The sequence below is a fragment of the Terrapene carolina genome, unplaced genomic scaffold, assembly GCF_002925995.2.
Source record: "Terrapene carolina triunguis isolate 2854851 unplaced genomic scaffold, T_m_triunguis-2.0 Scaffold193, whole genome shotgun sequence".
Taxonomy (NCBI): Eukaryota; Metazoa; Chordata; order Testudines; family Emydidae; genus Terrapene; species Terrapene triunguis.
In genome coordinates this window covers 8664180-8679822 of record NW_020664544.1, presented here as the reverse complement: position 1 = coordinate 8679822, position 15643 = coordinate 8664180, and the positions used below count along the sequence as shown (strand labels likewise).

Sequence of the window (15643 nt, the reverse complement as noted above, 5' to 3'; positions counted from 1 at the left end):
TGTGCAGGACAACTTTGGCTTTCTGCCCAGGGCCCTAATGCCGAGCATGCTTGGCAGACCCCCTGAAACAGGAGTGGTGTTCAACCTGTGCTTTGTGGCCACCTGGGGGGCTGCAAACTATGGCTAAGGGGGGGCCATGTCTCCATTTGAAATGCTTTAGGTTGAACACCGGTGTTGTAGAGTGAAGCGATGGTGTTACAAACAAGTTGGCCAGGGTACAGCTGTTATCGCAACACAGCATCCTGGACCACCAGGGAGCTGGGTGTGCTCTAGTAACAGTCAGCGGGGGAGGGGTGTGTGTGCTCTATTAAGCCGGCAGGGGGGGGGGGGGGTGCTCGACCACCCGTTGAGGAAAGCATGGCTAGAAGGCTCTCAAGGCGTTAGTCTGCTAACCTCGACCCCATGCACCGTTCAGCCAGGGGCTGCCACGCTCTGCGTACAAAGCTGCATTGGAGAGTGGGGCTAGTCCCTGATTCAGTCATGCAAGAAGGGAATATTTAACAGGTGATCAGTGCAAAGACCCCGCAGGGAGGCGAGGCCTTTGCTGCAGTATCACTAGGCACCAGCACTGCCTGTCAACACCTGAAGTCCTGCAGCTGCTTACAGAGACGAGCAAACAAAGGAGTAGATGGGAAAGTTTTGCATTTTAGATGTTAAGAAAAGCCACTGGCAGCTGCCCAGGGGTCACTCGTGCGGACAGGGACTGTGCTCCCTGCAGTGAGAGCTGGGGGGAACCAGGCCTTTACTTGAACATAATTTTAAAAAAATTCACTGCCCCTCCAGTCACTAGACCTTACCAACCCTGCATTTCTGCTCTGCTCAACATCAGCTGGCTGAAGCGCTGCCTTATCTCAGCAGAATGGAGCTGGGGCGGCCCCGTCAGGAACGAGAGGCACCAGGGATGAGGATTTCTAAAAACACTGATGTCTAGGCTGGGTTTAAGGGCCGGGGGGGTTATCTGACCCGGGGCAGACAGCAGCACATGTACATGCCCCCCCCGCTGACTGATCAGAGAGAGGTGCTGCTGCCAGCAGGAGGCTGCAGACGGGTTAGCACAAATACCAAGTGCTCATTAAAAATACCCTAGCCCGAGAGAGACAAAAAGCTTTGCATGCAAGTGAGGGCGGGTTTAAAACCAGGGTCCTCGAGGACTGGGTTTGGCTGCCATGGAGCGTGGTGTTAGACACACCGCTTGGCATTCTGAGTGAACTCGAGGAGGGAGAAGTCGTCAGTGCAGGCAACTGAAGGAGCGAGCCAGGCCCTGACCTTCGTCCACACTTGAGTTAGATGTGTTAGTGGGCCTCGAGCTAACTTGCCAGACAGGCTGGGAAATGGAAGTGCTGCCGTCCTGCTGCTTGAGGGGCGAGGGAGCCAACCCCCGCCCAGCAGCTCAGCCAGCCGGGAATGCCCCTGAGCCTGGCACATCCAAAGCCCATCCCCCATGATTTGGGTGGCAGGGGAGTGGCCATGGATGGCATAAGGGCTCAGTGGGAGAACATGGCACAACCCAGTGTCCCAGAGCGACATGATGCCTATTACCAGGATGGGGCTGGGAGCTGCCGCATTGGCACACAGCTCCCCTGCAGACAGGGGGTCAAAGCAGATGCCCCCCCCCTCGCACCAGCTGTATGCGTAACAACCAGCAGGTGGCAGAGAGGTCACAGCAACACCAACACACCAGCAACAGACACCGGAGGGGCTAGTACATGCAGGAGTGAGCAACGACCACAAAGTCCACCCCCGCCCTGCCTCTGGGGGGAGCTCCCCAGCCAGGGAGCCATCACTGGCTGCTGCTGGGGCTCTCCCCTTTAGTGAGGGTTTTAAAATCCATGGACAGGGCCAGCTCCTCAGCCAGGGGCGGCCGCTTCCACTCGTCCCGCGTCAGGATGTAGCCGATCACCAGGCCAAAGACGATCAGCAACAGGCCCAGGACGTTGGCCAGGATCCCTTCAGGCACGAACGAGCTGTAGGTGGCCCTGCGGGAGCAGAGAGGGGCTGCGCTGAGAACAAGGGTTCCCTCCGCCAGAGGAGGAAAACGTCTGCCCTGCCGCACACGTGGTTCCCTGCGGTCCAGCCCAGACCACGGTACCACGCTTCTCCCACCCACGGCCCAGGAAATGACACCCAACCTTCCTGAGCCTGCAGTGGGCGGCCCACAGCCCCCTATGGCCCTGGGAGTGTTTCCTCTCCTCTGAGGCCACGGCCAGAGGCAAGAACACATGCTAAGGGTCTGATTGGAGATGGGCCCCAAGAAATGCTCTCCAGCTACTTTGCTGCCTGTTCTAACATGGGGGGGGGGGGTCACGCTCCCCGTCACAGCGGCAGCATGGGTGAATGAGCTGCAGAGCCACAGGGAGCCAAATCTGCATGTGTTCGAGGTGCTGGGGGGAGGAGAGGGACAGGGTCTTGCCTGCCGTGGGAAGGGCTTTGAAGTGCATTTGGGGCCTGGCGTTCGCTGACAGCGGACACCGCCCCGCCTGCACATGCTCGAGGGATCAAGCCAAGAAGGGGGTTGTGTAATTTGCACTAGCCCTGGAGAAAGGACACCCACGTCCATTCTCCCTTTCAGAAACAAGCCTGGAAAACATTTCAATTTACGTTTTCTAATGGCAAACGTTCCAGGTGAAAGATTTCCAGCAGCTCCAGTCATTAGGGCCCGTGGCTCAGCCCCCAGCTGAGCCTCCGGCTATTTTTGCCACCGAGGCCGTTGCCTTTGAGAAAAGTCAGATTTGCCCGCTGAGGGCCTGAACCAGCCCCACGTTTACGAGAGGTGAGAGCCCTCACACTGAGGGAGGTTCGGTGATAGGACTGAAATCTGGGTCCGGCCAACCCATTCACTCCATTTCCCTGGGAGGTGCCGGCCTGCGGCAAGGGCGTCTTGTTTCTAAACTCCCGGGGGCCGCTGTGAATTGCAGCCCAGATGCTTCCGGCACTTACTGGATACTGAAGAGGAGCAGCTCCTTGATGCCCAGCAGGCAGGTGGCGATGGAGAGAACGAGGAGGAAGACGCCGAAGAAGACGTGCTGCGGTTTGTATCTGCTGCGGAGCGAGAAGGATGCTCCAGGAAACAGGAAGAAGCTGAAGCCCATGAGCCACTGGAGGGGAAGGAGAAAGTGCAGAGGGGCTGAAGGGCCCTTTCCCTGCAGAGCCCAGGCTTCCCACGGGAAGTTGGTGTTATTACAACAGGCCTCAGAAGTCGGAGCAAATTAGCTCCTGGCCCGGCTAACCCAAGACTGGTGATCGTAGGCTAGTCCAGGCAAGCCCTCCTCAGACGCTGCCTGCAGCCAAGATACAGAGACTGGAGATTCAAAATGAACCCGGCAGTCCTGACCCCCAGCCCCTGCTCTAACCACTGGAGGACTCTGCCTGTCTGACTGCAAGGCAGGACGCAGCTCTCCCGAAGGGCACCCTCCTCCTCCTCACCTGGATGAAGTAGAGGCTGAAGGCTGCTATTCCACACCAGCTGTGCAGGCTGTACATGTCTGCAAAGCCTTTCTTCCTGTGGTAATCGAACACGGCGATCACCCCTGCAGGGATGGCAGGAGGCGGCCGGTTAGGGCTGGGGCCCATTCGTTAGCCCGTTCGCACCCACACCGCACTCAGGGATCCAGCCTGGACCCGCCACCCAACCCAGCACGGGGAGCAGAGCCCCAAACCGCAAAGGGCTCTGCTCTGGGAGCCTGGGATGATCTTTTCCTTGTAACAGAAGCGGCTGGATTGAAAAGCCTCTCTGGGCAGGATGCCGCTGACCCAACCCAGCGGCCTTAGGGGCATGGGGACGGCCACGCGGGTCCTTCCGGGTCACCTTTCCACTGGGGCGGCCGAGACTCACCCACAAGGGCGATGAGCAGCGCGAAGGCGTGGAGGAGCCCGTGGAGGATTTTGGCTGAGCGCTTGGTCTCGTTCCTGAAGACCCGGTAAACCAGGAGAGCTGGGGGAGAGAAACATGCGTGAGAGGCAGTGGGGGTGGGCAGGGAACAGCCTCCTCGGCTCTGCAGCCCAGAGCAAAGGGAACCTTCCCCAGACCAGGTGGGGTCCCGGGGCCCCGAGGACGGGGAGAATCGGCACTAAAACGAATGTGTCAGAGCCGCTGGAGGCAGGCAGAGGGTGACTCATGCTGACGGGAGCGCTAAGCACTTGCTTGTTCTCCCAACTGCCTTTTCCAAATCTAATTTGCTACAATTAATCTTTTCTGTAAGCCCCAGGGGCTGTCTGGGGGCACCTGCTGATGCACTTTCCCCATCACGGCTCTGTACAGCCGCAATCAGCTCTCTGCCCAAGTGGCCGTCTGGGAGACGATTCCTGCCCCCGGCTCTGCACAATTACATTAGTGCGAAACGCAGCAGGGCACAACGCCGAGCTCCCTTCTAAGTGCTCTGCCGGCCGCGGGTTTGGGCCACGTCAGCTCCGCTCCGCGGAGAGCGGGAATCTCACCACCCGCAGGAGGCTGCACTGTCACCAGAGACTGGGGTGGGCGGGGAGCTGGTAGCATCCTACTCCGGCACCCGAGCAGAACGGTAAGTACCTCGTACTGAAGCAACCCAGTGCACCTGTTACCCCAGCTCCAGTCCCCATTGCTAACACCGGGGGACAGCTTTGTCCTTGCCCAGGTTGGCTACCTGGACCGAGTTACCTTCTTAGTGTCAAAGCCCTAATACTGCTGAACCGCAGCCGAGCAATGGGAGGCATTAAGGTCATGATTCCAAGCCAATTACTCCCATGGAAATCAGGAGTCACTCCATTAAGGCTGCACCAGACACACGGAGACTTTCCAGCAAACAGCTGGAGGTAGCTGTGTGATCGTGGCAGTGAAGGGGTCATTTCCAGCACTGCTCAGGAGCCTGGCTGAGAGGTAGGTAGCATTTTGAATGCTCTTAGCCCTTCAGCAATTCAACATCAGGATCCTAGCTTACCATCCCCTTGGAGGAAGACCATGCCAATGACCATGCAGAGAGGGTGGACATTGAACTGCAGCACGCTTTCCCAAGCAATACCGCCCCGGTACTGGCCCATCCAGGCGCCGGTCATGGCGATCACAGTCAAACCTAACAGCTGAGAGACTGCCATGTACCAGGAGAGCCCTGCTGGGCTCGCAGGCCTGGTGAGACCGTCCTCCATGCCAGGCGAGGCTAGGGACGCTCCTGGGAGACAATCTCAAACTGCAAGAACAAGGAGAAAAGTGATCAGCGTGGCAACCCGACGGCACGAGGGAGACACACCCAGAGGGAGGCAGGCTGGGTACTGTGTCTACACTGCAAAGACAAACCCAGAGCACAGGTCAGTTGACTCCGGCTCGCAGGGCTTGGGCTGCCGGGCTGAAAATAGCAGTGGAGTCCATTGTTCCAGGCTCAGCGACTCAGGGCCGTGGGGCTTGATTGCAGTGTAGACGTAGGCCTGGGCTAGGATTCCCCTGGGGGTGGATTTCCTTTTAAAGAACTAGAAGGGAGAGGGCCAGAAACAGCTCTGCCAAACTGGCCAGTCAAGTCGTTTTCACTGAGCTTAGTGGCAGCTTTCAGTGTCTCCCCTCATTGGGCAACACTGCTCCAGCCCAGACCTGCCTAGATACAGACAGAAGTTTCCTGGTTTGCCTACAACCAGTCAGGGGCTAATCACAGGGCAGGGTTAGCTTGGGGTGTTATAATGATCTCTCAAATCCACACCTGGTACAACAGGTTTGGCTGGATAACTTAGCACAGGCGGTGGCCACAGTCACGGCTAAGAATTAATAAGATGAACAGACGTCCCTTTCCTTACCCACCACGGGGTCCTTCCCAGAGCCTTCCCTTTAAAAAAAAAAATCTCCATTTTATCCTCACTGGGAATACTCAGACCTTCTCTCTCCAGCTGATGCCCCAGTGTGTTATTTATATTATAAATTCTTTGGGGTCAGGAAACCGCTTATTTTTGTTCTGTTTGGACAGCAGCTGGCACAAAGTGGTTCTGGTCCATGACTGGGCTCTTCTGTACTACTGCAGGGAAAGATGTTAACATGACTCTGGGTTTGTAAAGCATTGTATTAACGGGTCTGACGGGTAGCCAGCTCTTGAGATTTTATCACGAGTCTTGCAATTTGGTGATTTTCTTAAAGGCCAGCTCCTGGAGTCGGGTGTGAGAGAATCACCGCTTTCTTTTACAAAAGCAAGTTTGCAGCACACATCGTTGCAGAGAAAAACTTGAAACCCTGAATCCTAAAGGCTCAAAAACCAGACAGCAGATAAAGCAAACTTTAAAATAAAAAAAACATTAAATGAGGAGATTTAAGCCAGTCCAAGGTGGATAAAAAGCAATACATTTTTGGGAGGAAAAAAAAAAGAAAATCAAAAATTTGGATTAAATTGGATATTTTATTGTTATGTAAATGATAATAAATTTCTCTATTTTTAAAAATAAACCTGTTTAAACCTAAATCGGAGTTTAAATTCAAAATATGTTCAGGCCTAAACTTATTATAATCTCTCAAAACATTTAAATAAAAAATGAAAATGCTGAATCCAGGAACCTCTATCAAAAACTTTGCGGAAAAGGCGGCTTTTCTAGATAAAGAAAGAATTGGGGGGGAAAACATCTAACTTTTGAGGTCAAGCTTTAGGAATATGGCACAATAGGTCATGTACTGTATTAAGGGCTTGCTCCTATGGGGGACCCAGGGTGCGAGAGACTGACAAAGTCATCACAGGCGTTGGGGCCTGGCCTCTGACTCCAGGAGACACCATCATGTATCTCATCAAGTTCAACTTCCTATTTTACAGCTTCCCCCTACCTGAGCTCTGCGTGGCTCAGTTCTCAAATTATGACAACTCCACCCACCCTGGAAACACTCTCCAGCCCAGGGGAAATCACTGATGGGCCCGGTGACTACCAGCCCTTGCTTTGGATGGCGTCCGCACGTCAAGTAAATGGCCTTGCTCTGTCTCCTTGCATGCGTACACAGAGATACAAACAGAGAAATCTATTCCTTTCTCAACTGCCTCCCTCTGTCTCTAAACATATAAAATTCTGCAGGGCAACAGGCATGTGGGTTACACGAGCAGACGTCTTGGATTGTTGTTAGCTCTGTTTTTCTGGGGTTAGGGCCAGGGCAGGGCTGGGCAGTTATGGAACTAGGGAGAAGGAGCAGAGAATGCACCCAGAAAGGAGGAGCAACCCCGGTGTAAAGGCAGGACACTATGGGAAGAAGGGGCAAAATTCTTTGGAGTCCTGCGTTTGAGCTCTAACTTTGTCGCTGATAATGTGGACACGTTGGAACAATCTGGATCAGCTGGTGAGTAAACGCATTTCCCCCCCATTCTTATGGACCGCCTGGCATGTCTTACTAGGCTAGTAAATGAGAGCTTAGATTAATGTGGGCAGTGGTGGTGTAGCCACAGGTCTTGCTAACAGACTGTCATAAATGTGTGTTTTGAGTGGAAAATTTACTTACGAATTTCCAAGGATAAAGGGTATGTTAGTTTGTTGTGGGAGTACTTAATTACATTTTTACTGCTAACGCTGCACTTTGGAAATGACTTTTTGTTGCTCAATATAATGAAACCCCTTAGATGAAGTTTTCCTATGTAAAAGTAAAACTTTATTAGGCATTTATTAATTTTAACACTTGAAAGTGTTTTTCCCCCCCGAAGCCGTTTGGAATGTTACTAGAGATAAGGGTTTTAATAGATTTAGCTACAGCCAGGCCTCGATTTACACGGTGGTTATGTTCTTGAACAAACACTGTGCAAATAGAAATCGTGTAAAAAGATACCAAGGGTCTATGGGAAATAAGGGTTTAGGTTCCAGGCTCACAAGATGACCTCCCTAATTTATCCCATACTGTACAGATTTTATTTAAAAAATGTAATGAAATTTAAACTTGCTACTAACCTTTACTGATGTTGAGGATAAATTTGACATGATAATGCTGATGTTGAAGTCAGAACTCCGAGGGTTCATCTGGGGTGTCTGGGGAGGCCGGGGAGCATAGATGCAGGAGGGATGGGGCAGGAGGAATTGGGGCTGCCTCCCCTCACCCTCCCCCCCAAGCAGGCCTTGCAGGGGGCAATGGACAATCTGACGCGCAGCCAGGGAGTAGGGTCAGGGTGCGGGGGCTTGCCTCGCTCTGCCCGCCCAGCGCTCCAGCCAGGGAACAGAGTCCTGGTGCAGGGGCTCGCCCCACTCCACCTGCCCAGTGCTCCAGCCGGGGAGTGGGGTTGGGGCGCAGGGCTTACCCCATTCCACCCGCCCGGCATTCCAGCCGGGGAGCAGGCAAGCCCCCATGCCCCGATCCCGCTCCCCAGCTGAAACACCGGGTGGGCGGAGCAAGACAAGCCCCTGACCCTGCTCCCTGGCTGGAGCGCCAGGCAGGAAGGCAGGCAGAGCGGGACAAGTCCCCACGCCCTGACCCCGCACCCTGGGTCCGCGTCTGGGGTGGGGTGGGGGCCCTGGCCGAGTGTCCATTGCCCCCTGCAAGCCTAGCTGAAGGGGGTGATGAAGGCGACCCTGATCCCTCCTGCCCCATCCCTCCTGCCTCCCCTCCCCCGCCATTGCCTGCCCGCCCACCCACCCGAAGTCCGGGCCCCCCCCAAGTGTCCCATCCTGGCTACGCCACTGATCTACACATCTTGACAACTATGCTGCAGCGTGTAAAAGTGAATCCATACCATGTACAAAAATAAAGGGTCACAATTTATTGACCATGCATAACGGGCACCGTGCAAAAAAATACCCTGTAAATCGAGGGCCGACTGTAACCATTGTTTTCCTTATAAAAATGGATTTAGAATAATTTTTTTCTTTTAAACTTTTTTCTTTCTTTTTTCTTTTTTCTTTGGTACAAACAGCTGCAGTAAGAGGAATATTTCATTTACAATCTCTATTTTTTTTAAGTAGTGCACTGAATAATACTCAGTGATTAAGTGACTTTTTTTGCCATTTTGTTCAGTGTCCACCTCAGACATTCGGGGTTCTGAACATATGCCACCATCTGCAATACATACAACTTCAGAGTCATCTGCGGTCCCACCACCAGTGCTGCAACTACACACGTCAGACAGTAAATTACCTCTATTAAAAAAAAAATCTTCTTCAGCCAATAAATCCATGGCTGAGTTCGTTATCAGGACCAGCAAATTTCAGCAAGCGATTAAAAGATTGCTCAATTCACTTATATAACAGATTCTCCCTTTCATTTTGTTCAGAACAAACTTTTCATTGAATGGTTCGATCGTTACAGGCCGAGCAGACATTGCTGGAAGGATCCTGGATACAGTGTCCGAGAAGGAAGTTGAACCGCGTGCAAAAAACACTGACAGGAAATTCATTAATCTGAGTCTTGACGGGTGGAGCAGTGTACGGTGCTTGTGTGACAGACATCCCATATTGTGTTATCTAACAGAAACAATACATCAGGAAATGCCCATACAGCAGAATACTGAAAAGTAGTAACAGAAACAGCTATAACATACTGAACAAAAATTCAAGTGTCAAGTATGTAGCTTTGTCACAATACAGCAAATGCAGCAAGGAGGAGAAGAAATCTAGAAGAAGATAATGAAAGAAATGAAACTTAGAACATGTGGGCGCAATTCTCATTTGATGCCTCTTTTAGGCTTGGTTTACACTAGGGGGAGGGATCGATCTAAGATACGCAACTTCAGCTACGAGAATAGCGTAGCTGAAGTCGACGTATCTTAGATCGACTTACTTCGCATCCTCGCGGCGCGGGATCGACAGCCGCCGCTCCCCCGTCGACTCCACTTCTCGCCCTGGTGGAGTTCCGGAGTCGACGGGGAGCGCGTTTGGGGATCGATGTATCACGTCTAGATGAGACGCGATACATCGATCCCCGATAGATCGATCACTACCCGCCGATCCAGCGGGTAGTGTAGATGTACCCTTTGTCAAAGACTTAAGTACAACTCCTGCAATAAACGAAAATATTGCTGAAATGGCAAAATACTTCCATAACAGCCACTTTGCTTCAGCTTCAAAGAGAAATACAGGAGGATCCAAACTAATTCTCCCCCTAGATGTACGATGGAATTCAGTGGTTGACTGTTTTGAGCTATTTATTAAGAACTGACCTCTTCTGATAACACTGTGAAGACAATCATGACAAAAAATGATGGAACCATCACAACCAAAGTAATCAACATTGGACTAAGGAGAAATGTTGAAGATATGCTGAATGTACTGAAACCTATTTCCATAGCTTGGGACAAATTGCAGAAAGATTGCTGCAGGTATTGCTGATGCTGTTGAAATTTGGAGAGAACTTCAGGAGACATTAAAGAAAAAGACCCAACAACATAAGACCATAATATAAGAACATAGGAACGGCCATACTGGGTTGGACCAAAGGTCCATCTAGCCCAGTATCCTGTCTTCCGACAGTAGCCAAGGCCAGGTGCCCCAGAACAAAGTTAAGCTCCACCTCATTTTCTTGCCAATATTCTCAACCTAAAGCGTCAGGGTAGATGCCTAACTGCTGAAGATGTTGCCAACCATAATAGAGATCAGGACTGGAGGTGACAATTCAAGCAGTACGTGTTTGCTGATGGTGCTTTAAAGAAAGTCAACACCACTAAACTGGAAGTCACTAGCTAAGCACCTGGAACCAGAGTTTATTGAAGGGCTAAACCAGCTTTTGACAGCAGTAGCCTCTTCTGCAGGCATAGAAAAAATATTTTCTTCATTTGGACTAATTCAGTCAAAGTTGAGAAATCGACTGGGAGTTGAAAATGCAGGAAAACTTTTCTCTCTTCCATCTATGAATAAAAATGGAGGAGGGAGGGGATGAGATCTACTAGTTTTAAAAGTTTGCAGGACAGCCTAAGAAACTTAGGAGACTGTTGTCTCATTTTCAAGAAACATAGGTGAATACGAACTTCAGTTCCAGTCACTTTCACTTATGCAAACTGAAAATTTTCCCAGGCTGATCCGAAATAATCAGTTAATTCACTGACTGCAGTTAATCCCTCTGTTTAAGAAGTCATTCAACTGTAAATGAGAAACACGTTTTGATAAGATAAATTTGTATCTAAAACATGTAAAGTTGTTTTGTTTAAATAAAAATAAATGTTATATGTTGTGTGTGTTTAAATTCCAGTTACCATCAAATGCAACTTGACACAAATCATGAGCAAAAAGTTAGTACACCAACATATCATTTACTAGATAATTATTTTCTAACATACTAAAAATGTACAGTTACGAATCTGAAAATATGAATCTATATAATTGCTTAAATAAAAGTACCCAGTCATAGTGAACCCTCCTAGGTAGCAAAAAGATGTACCAATTCTAGTGTAAAGCCTCTATTTAGCTTTAAAATCAACATGTTTTAATGGTTACTCCACCAGTGAGAATGCACTTCTCTTTAGGATAGAACTGAAAAACAAACAGAAAAATTGATTCAAGTCACTGATTTAAATCGAGGTGTTTCACTTGGTGATTTAAATCAATCCACCCTGAGCCAACTGAATGATTTTGGGAGCTGGACGCGTGATTTTGGAACACTAGGAGCTGGTGATTCAGGGACAGAGTGAGTCAGCATTAAACAGCAAAACCTTTGCTCACAGGATGCCCTGCTGAAGGGATAGCTCCCAGAACGAGCCCAAGATCTTGATTGTTTTGCTCTCTGCATGGAGCAGATGGTCTTTTTCCAGCACTGGTTCCTCAGCGAAACCCCCAAGGCCTAGTCTCCGCTGGTATTCATGATGGCGTGCCTGGATCTGCATTAAACTTAAAGAGGCAACACTTTGCAATTAGGAAGCAAGAAAACCAAGCAGGCAGGGTTTTTAAGACCTACTTAGAATAAGTGAGCGAGATGAGATGGACATACAAGTGCTCTGGGGACGAAATAACACCCTAGACTGGATTCCTGGGAACCAACATCAGACAGAACAGAGCTGTCAACTGCTTGGCATCTGGAGTGCTGGTAGCTGTTTGGGGGGTGGGGGGAGGGAAAAGAGTCTCACTCTCTCTCCACCAAAGAAGGGAAAATGGGTGGAGATTACCGCAGCATAGCTACACCTGCACAGTCCCTAGTGTAGACGCAGCCTACACCGACAGAAGGTGTTTTCCCATCAGTGTAGTAACACCATCTCCCCAAACGGTAGCAGCGAGGTCGATGGAAGCGCTCTTCTGTTGACTGCACTGTGTCTACACTGGGGGATTTGTCGGCATAGCGATGTTGGTCGGGGTGCTGTGCAGATGTAACTTTTCCGTGTAGACCAAGCCTCAGTAATTGCTAATGAACAAAAGTCTGACATGCCGCAGCCTTTCTTGGGAGGTAACAGAAACGGGGACAGAGAAAGTGGAGGATCCCAAGGCTTGAACAGCAATAGGTCCGGGGACCGTGTGAATACTCGTGGTACATGGAATTCTTTAACCTAAGGCTAGTAAGCACATATCTGTATTGACAGGGCCTTCATTTATGAAGCAGGGCGTTCAAAGGCTCTAGTGTCTGCCTTCCTCATCCCCAGCCATGCGCCACAGGAGAGGAAGCCAACTCCCTCTGATGCTCTCATCCTCCACCACACACAATTTGGCACGAGCTGTGGCTACTCAAGAGGGGACCAGGGCTGGCAGAGCAGAGATGTTGCACAAGAGGAATGAAGCACGTTGGCAGAGCCAGGTGGCCAGGCCAGGCAATGCCCTCCCTTCCATGTTTATCCAGCAATTGGAAAGCAGTTTTGACTCTCAATTCTGCCCAGGCACCAGAGCAAAGACAACAAATTGCCCACCTGGCACGTGATCTATTCCCTAAACCAGCATTAGGGCTACAAATTAACTTCTAGTGCTAGCTAGAGTTGCAACACCATTTCTGTTGCATACATAAGATCAGCTTGGAAACTGGTATGTCAGTTCAGAGTCCAGGGCAGAGCGAGTGGTGCAAACTGGGAGTCATTTGGTCAAGTGGTTCCTGAAACAGCAGCGTTTCCCCCACACCCGCAACCCAATTTTAGATTTTCAACCTTTTTGGGGGTGGAAAGGCACAGAAATAGGAGGAAGAGCCCACTGGCAGTATCTGTATGGACTTTATACCACTGGAATGGCTCTGTTGGATGCTTACTCCACCACCACATATCCTGAGCCCTGGGGGAAGGAGCAGTGGGGTTGGGAGTAAGGAGACCATGAATTCAGTCTTCCCCCAGTTGTTAATGTTTCTGCGCACTTTACACCAGTTTTTATTGACCCAGCCTGGCCTCAGGGACTGGCAGCTATCAGTCTCCCTGTGTTACAGAGAAGATAATGGAGACGGCACAAGGTCACTTTAATTAGACTCCAATAGTGCAGGTGCAAGCCTCATTGCTAAAGGCTAAGCAAACGAATGGACAAGCGTGTGAAGTAGACATGTTTGCCTCTGTAACAGCGGCTTTACCACCTCTTTTTGCTGAAACCAGGAATCCTATTTACTGTGCAAACCACTTGCCAAGTGTCTTGATTCAAGAGATAAACGGGAAGGTCCCCATTCACCCCCCGCTGCTGACTCACGTGAGGGGCATTACGCTTCCACAAATGGAATTTCTCTTCCACCAGCACAGCTACAGCTGCAGCTAAGTTTGTTTAAAACCTAGTTGTTGACTCCTCTCTAAAATCCATTTGACAAGAAATCAAACAAGGCTGAAAAGACAGATAAGGGAAGAGGCCTGGCAGAGGTTCTACATGTCATGTCTGGGACGGTCAAGAACAGAACCACCAGGGCCTTCATTCCCCATAGCCTTCCCAGAGGTGGGACTTCAAACCTTAGGAACTGTCTCATTGTTTCCTTGTGCTCCCCTGTCTCTCTATACCAGGGGTCGGCAACCTTTCAGAAGTGCTGTGCTGAGTCTTCATTTATTCACTCTAATGTAAGGTTTCGCGTGCCAGTCATACATTTTAATGTTTTTAGAAGGTCTCTTTCTATAAGTCTATAATATATAACTAAACTATTGTTGTATGTAAAGTAAATAAGGTTTTTAAAATGTTTAAGAAGCTCCATTTAAAATTAAAATTTAAATGCAGAGCCCCCCCGGACCAGTGGCCAGGACCCAGGCAGTGTGAGTGCCACTGAAAATCAGCTCGCATGCCGCCTCCGGCACACATGCCATAGGTTGCCTACCCCTGCTCTATATCCATCTGTTGTGTCTTGTCTTATACCTAGATTGTTAGCTCTTTGGGGCAGAGCCATCTTTTCGTGCTGCATTTGGTTGATAGGTCACACCGAGCGGCCTTTCCTTTGTGTGACCAGTTTCACAAGCACAATGCAAGAGCTAAAGATGCACTAAGGAATTTTCTCCTTGCAGGTTAGGGAAGCATTTCCCACCACTGAAGGAGGACAGGACAAGGTGTTGGTGTCTCAACATTAGTGGCCTCTCTTTTCATGTCACACAAACGTTCTTTTGGAAAACAGGTGACTATGTGCTAGCTCCCAGCGCTGGGCTGCGGGGTTTCGAAGTCTCTCCATTTGGAAGGGTCCAGGAGAAGCAGGCAGCATTGTTAATTCCACCTTGAAGTTTCGGTGTAAGCGACAGAGGCAGATTAAAGACGCCAGTTGAAACAGGGGAGATTTATTAAGAACACGCACACTTCACTCCTAGCCAGAGCTGCAGGCTTTATTGGATCATACCTGATAAGTGGATTAAGACAACTGGCTTATTCTATTAGATTGCACTGAAAATGCCAGCTGGGTGCATGTGGCGCTTGCAGCCTGAGGGCAGAAGAGGCTCTGGAAGGGACATTAGGAATCAAAAAGCAGAGGAGTTTCAAGGCAAGCAGCAGGCACTGTCCCTTTGGGAATATTAAGGGACTGGGTCACAGGGCTCCTCTCTCTCAGCCAAAGGCAGGCACCTCTATTCCCACACATCTCCAGGGGCAGGGGGGGGAAACACGACACACTTGCAAACCAGCTAACAGCACTTTCCTCGTGAACGTGGAGTGGGGACATCAAGGCACCCACCAATGCTAGGACGAGAGCTCTTCGCCAAGGGAAATCCCGCCCCTAGCCAAGAGGGAAGGGGGAGGAGAGGGAAGAGCTGCAGCTCCCTCCTCCAACCCCATAACCTCAGAGGCAGCCCCAAAATTCCTAGCCCTAAATTAAGCCACCGTGTGGACAAATGGCCATTTGTCCATCCACAGTGCAAGATGGCTGGGGGTTAGTCGGCCCCCCCTGTCCTAGAAACAAAGAGCCTTGGAAAGCTGTGTACAAATACCACTTGCGGTTTTCCTCTCTCCAGTCCCCACACCCGTCTGCTGCACCAGGATGGATCACAACGTGACAAGCAGACATCAGAACAACTGGCATCACCAGCTGTTTTTAGGGCACAGAATCCAGGTGCCTCCTGCAGAGCTCCCTTTTCATCCCAGGTACGGCGGGAGTTCACCGCCAGGGTTGTTACCAAGCTGGGAAAGAGCAGGACATGGTGGTGGCGGCAGGAGAAATTCCCACCACCATGACAGAACTTAGATGGCCCTGGCGGTGCGTGTGGCTGTACCAGGCCTTCCTCTCCCAGGGGCTGGGCACCAAACCATAGAAAGGTTCACGGCAGGCAAAAAAGATGGATGCAGACAGAAAAAGGCCCTAGGAAATATTACGGGCAGCAAAGCACACAACATGGGGCCTGAGACATTAACCCCTTACAGGTACAAGGGGGAATAATTCTACCAGAACTTAGCTGTGCATTGC

The 15643-nt window shown here is 50.5% G+C and overlaps 1 protein-coding gene across 1 annotated transcript; it reads right to left on the bottom strand.

The window, feature by feature from the left end:
* Nucleotides 1–328: 328 nt before the first annotated feature.
* LOC112107484 (cytochrome b561) lies at nt 329–5290 on the bottom strand. The gene is made up of 5 exons (XM_029912247.1): nt 4914–5290; nt 3833–3931; nt 3424–3527; nt 2938–3095; nt 329–1976 (listed from the first exon to the last, which is right to left on the bottom strand). Exons 1-5 carry the CDS (start codon nt 5116–5118, stop codon nt 1781–1783), a joined length of 762 nt encoding a protein of 253 aa, XP_029768107.1. The 5' UTR covers nt 5119–5290; the 3' UTR covers nt 329–1780.
* Nucleotides 5291–15643: the final 10353 nt, after the last annotated feature.

Coding starts and splice junctions, on each gene's coding strand:
- LOC112107484 (XM_029912247.1), bottom strand. CDS start 5,118: ATGGAGGACGGTCTCACCAGGCCTGCGAGCCCAGCAGGGCTCTCCTGG. Junction 3,932..4,913: donor GGTCTTCCTCCAAGGGGATG/GTAAGCTAGGAT, acceptor TCTCTCCCCCAG/CTCTCCTGGTTTACCGGGTC. Junction 3,528..3,832: donor GCTGCTCATCGCCCTTGTGG/GTGAGTCTCGGC, acceptor CCATCCCTGCAG/GGGTGATCGCCGTGTTCGAT.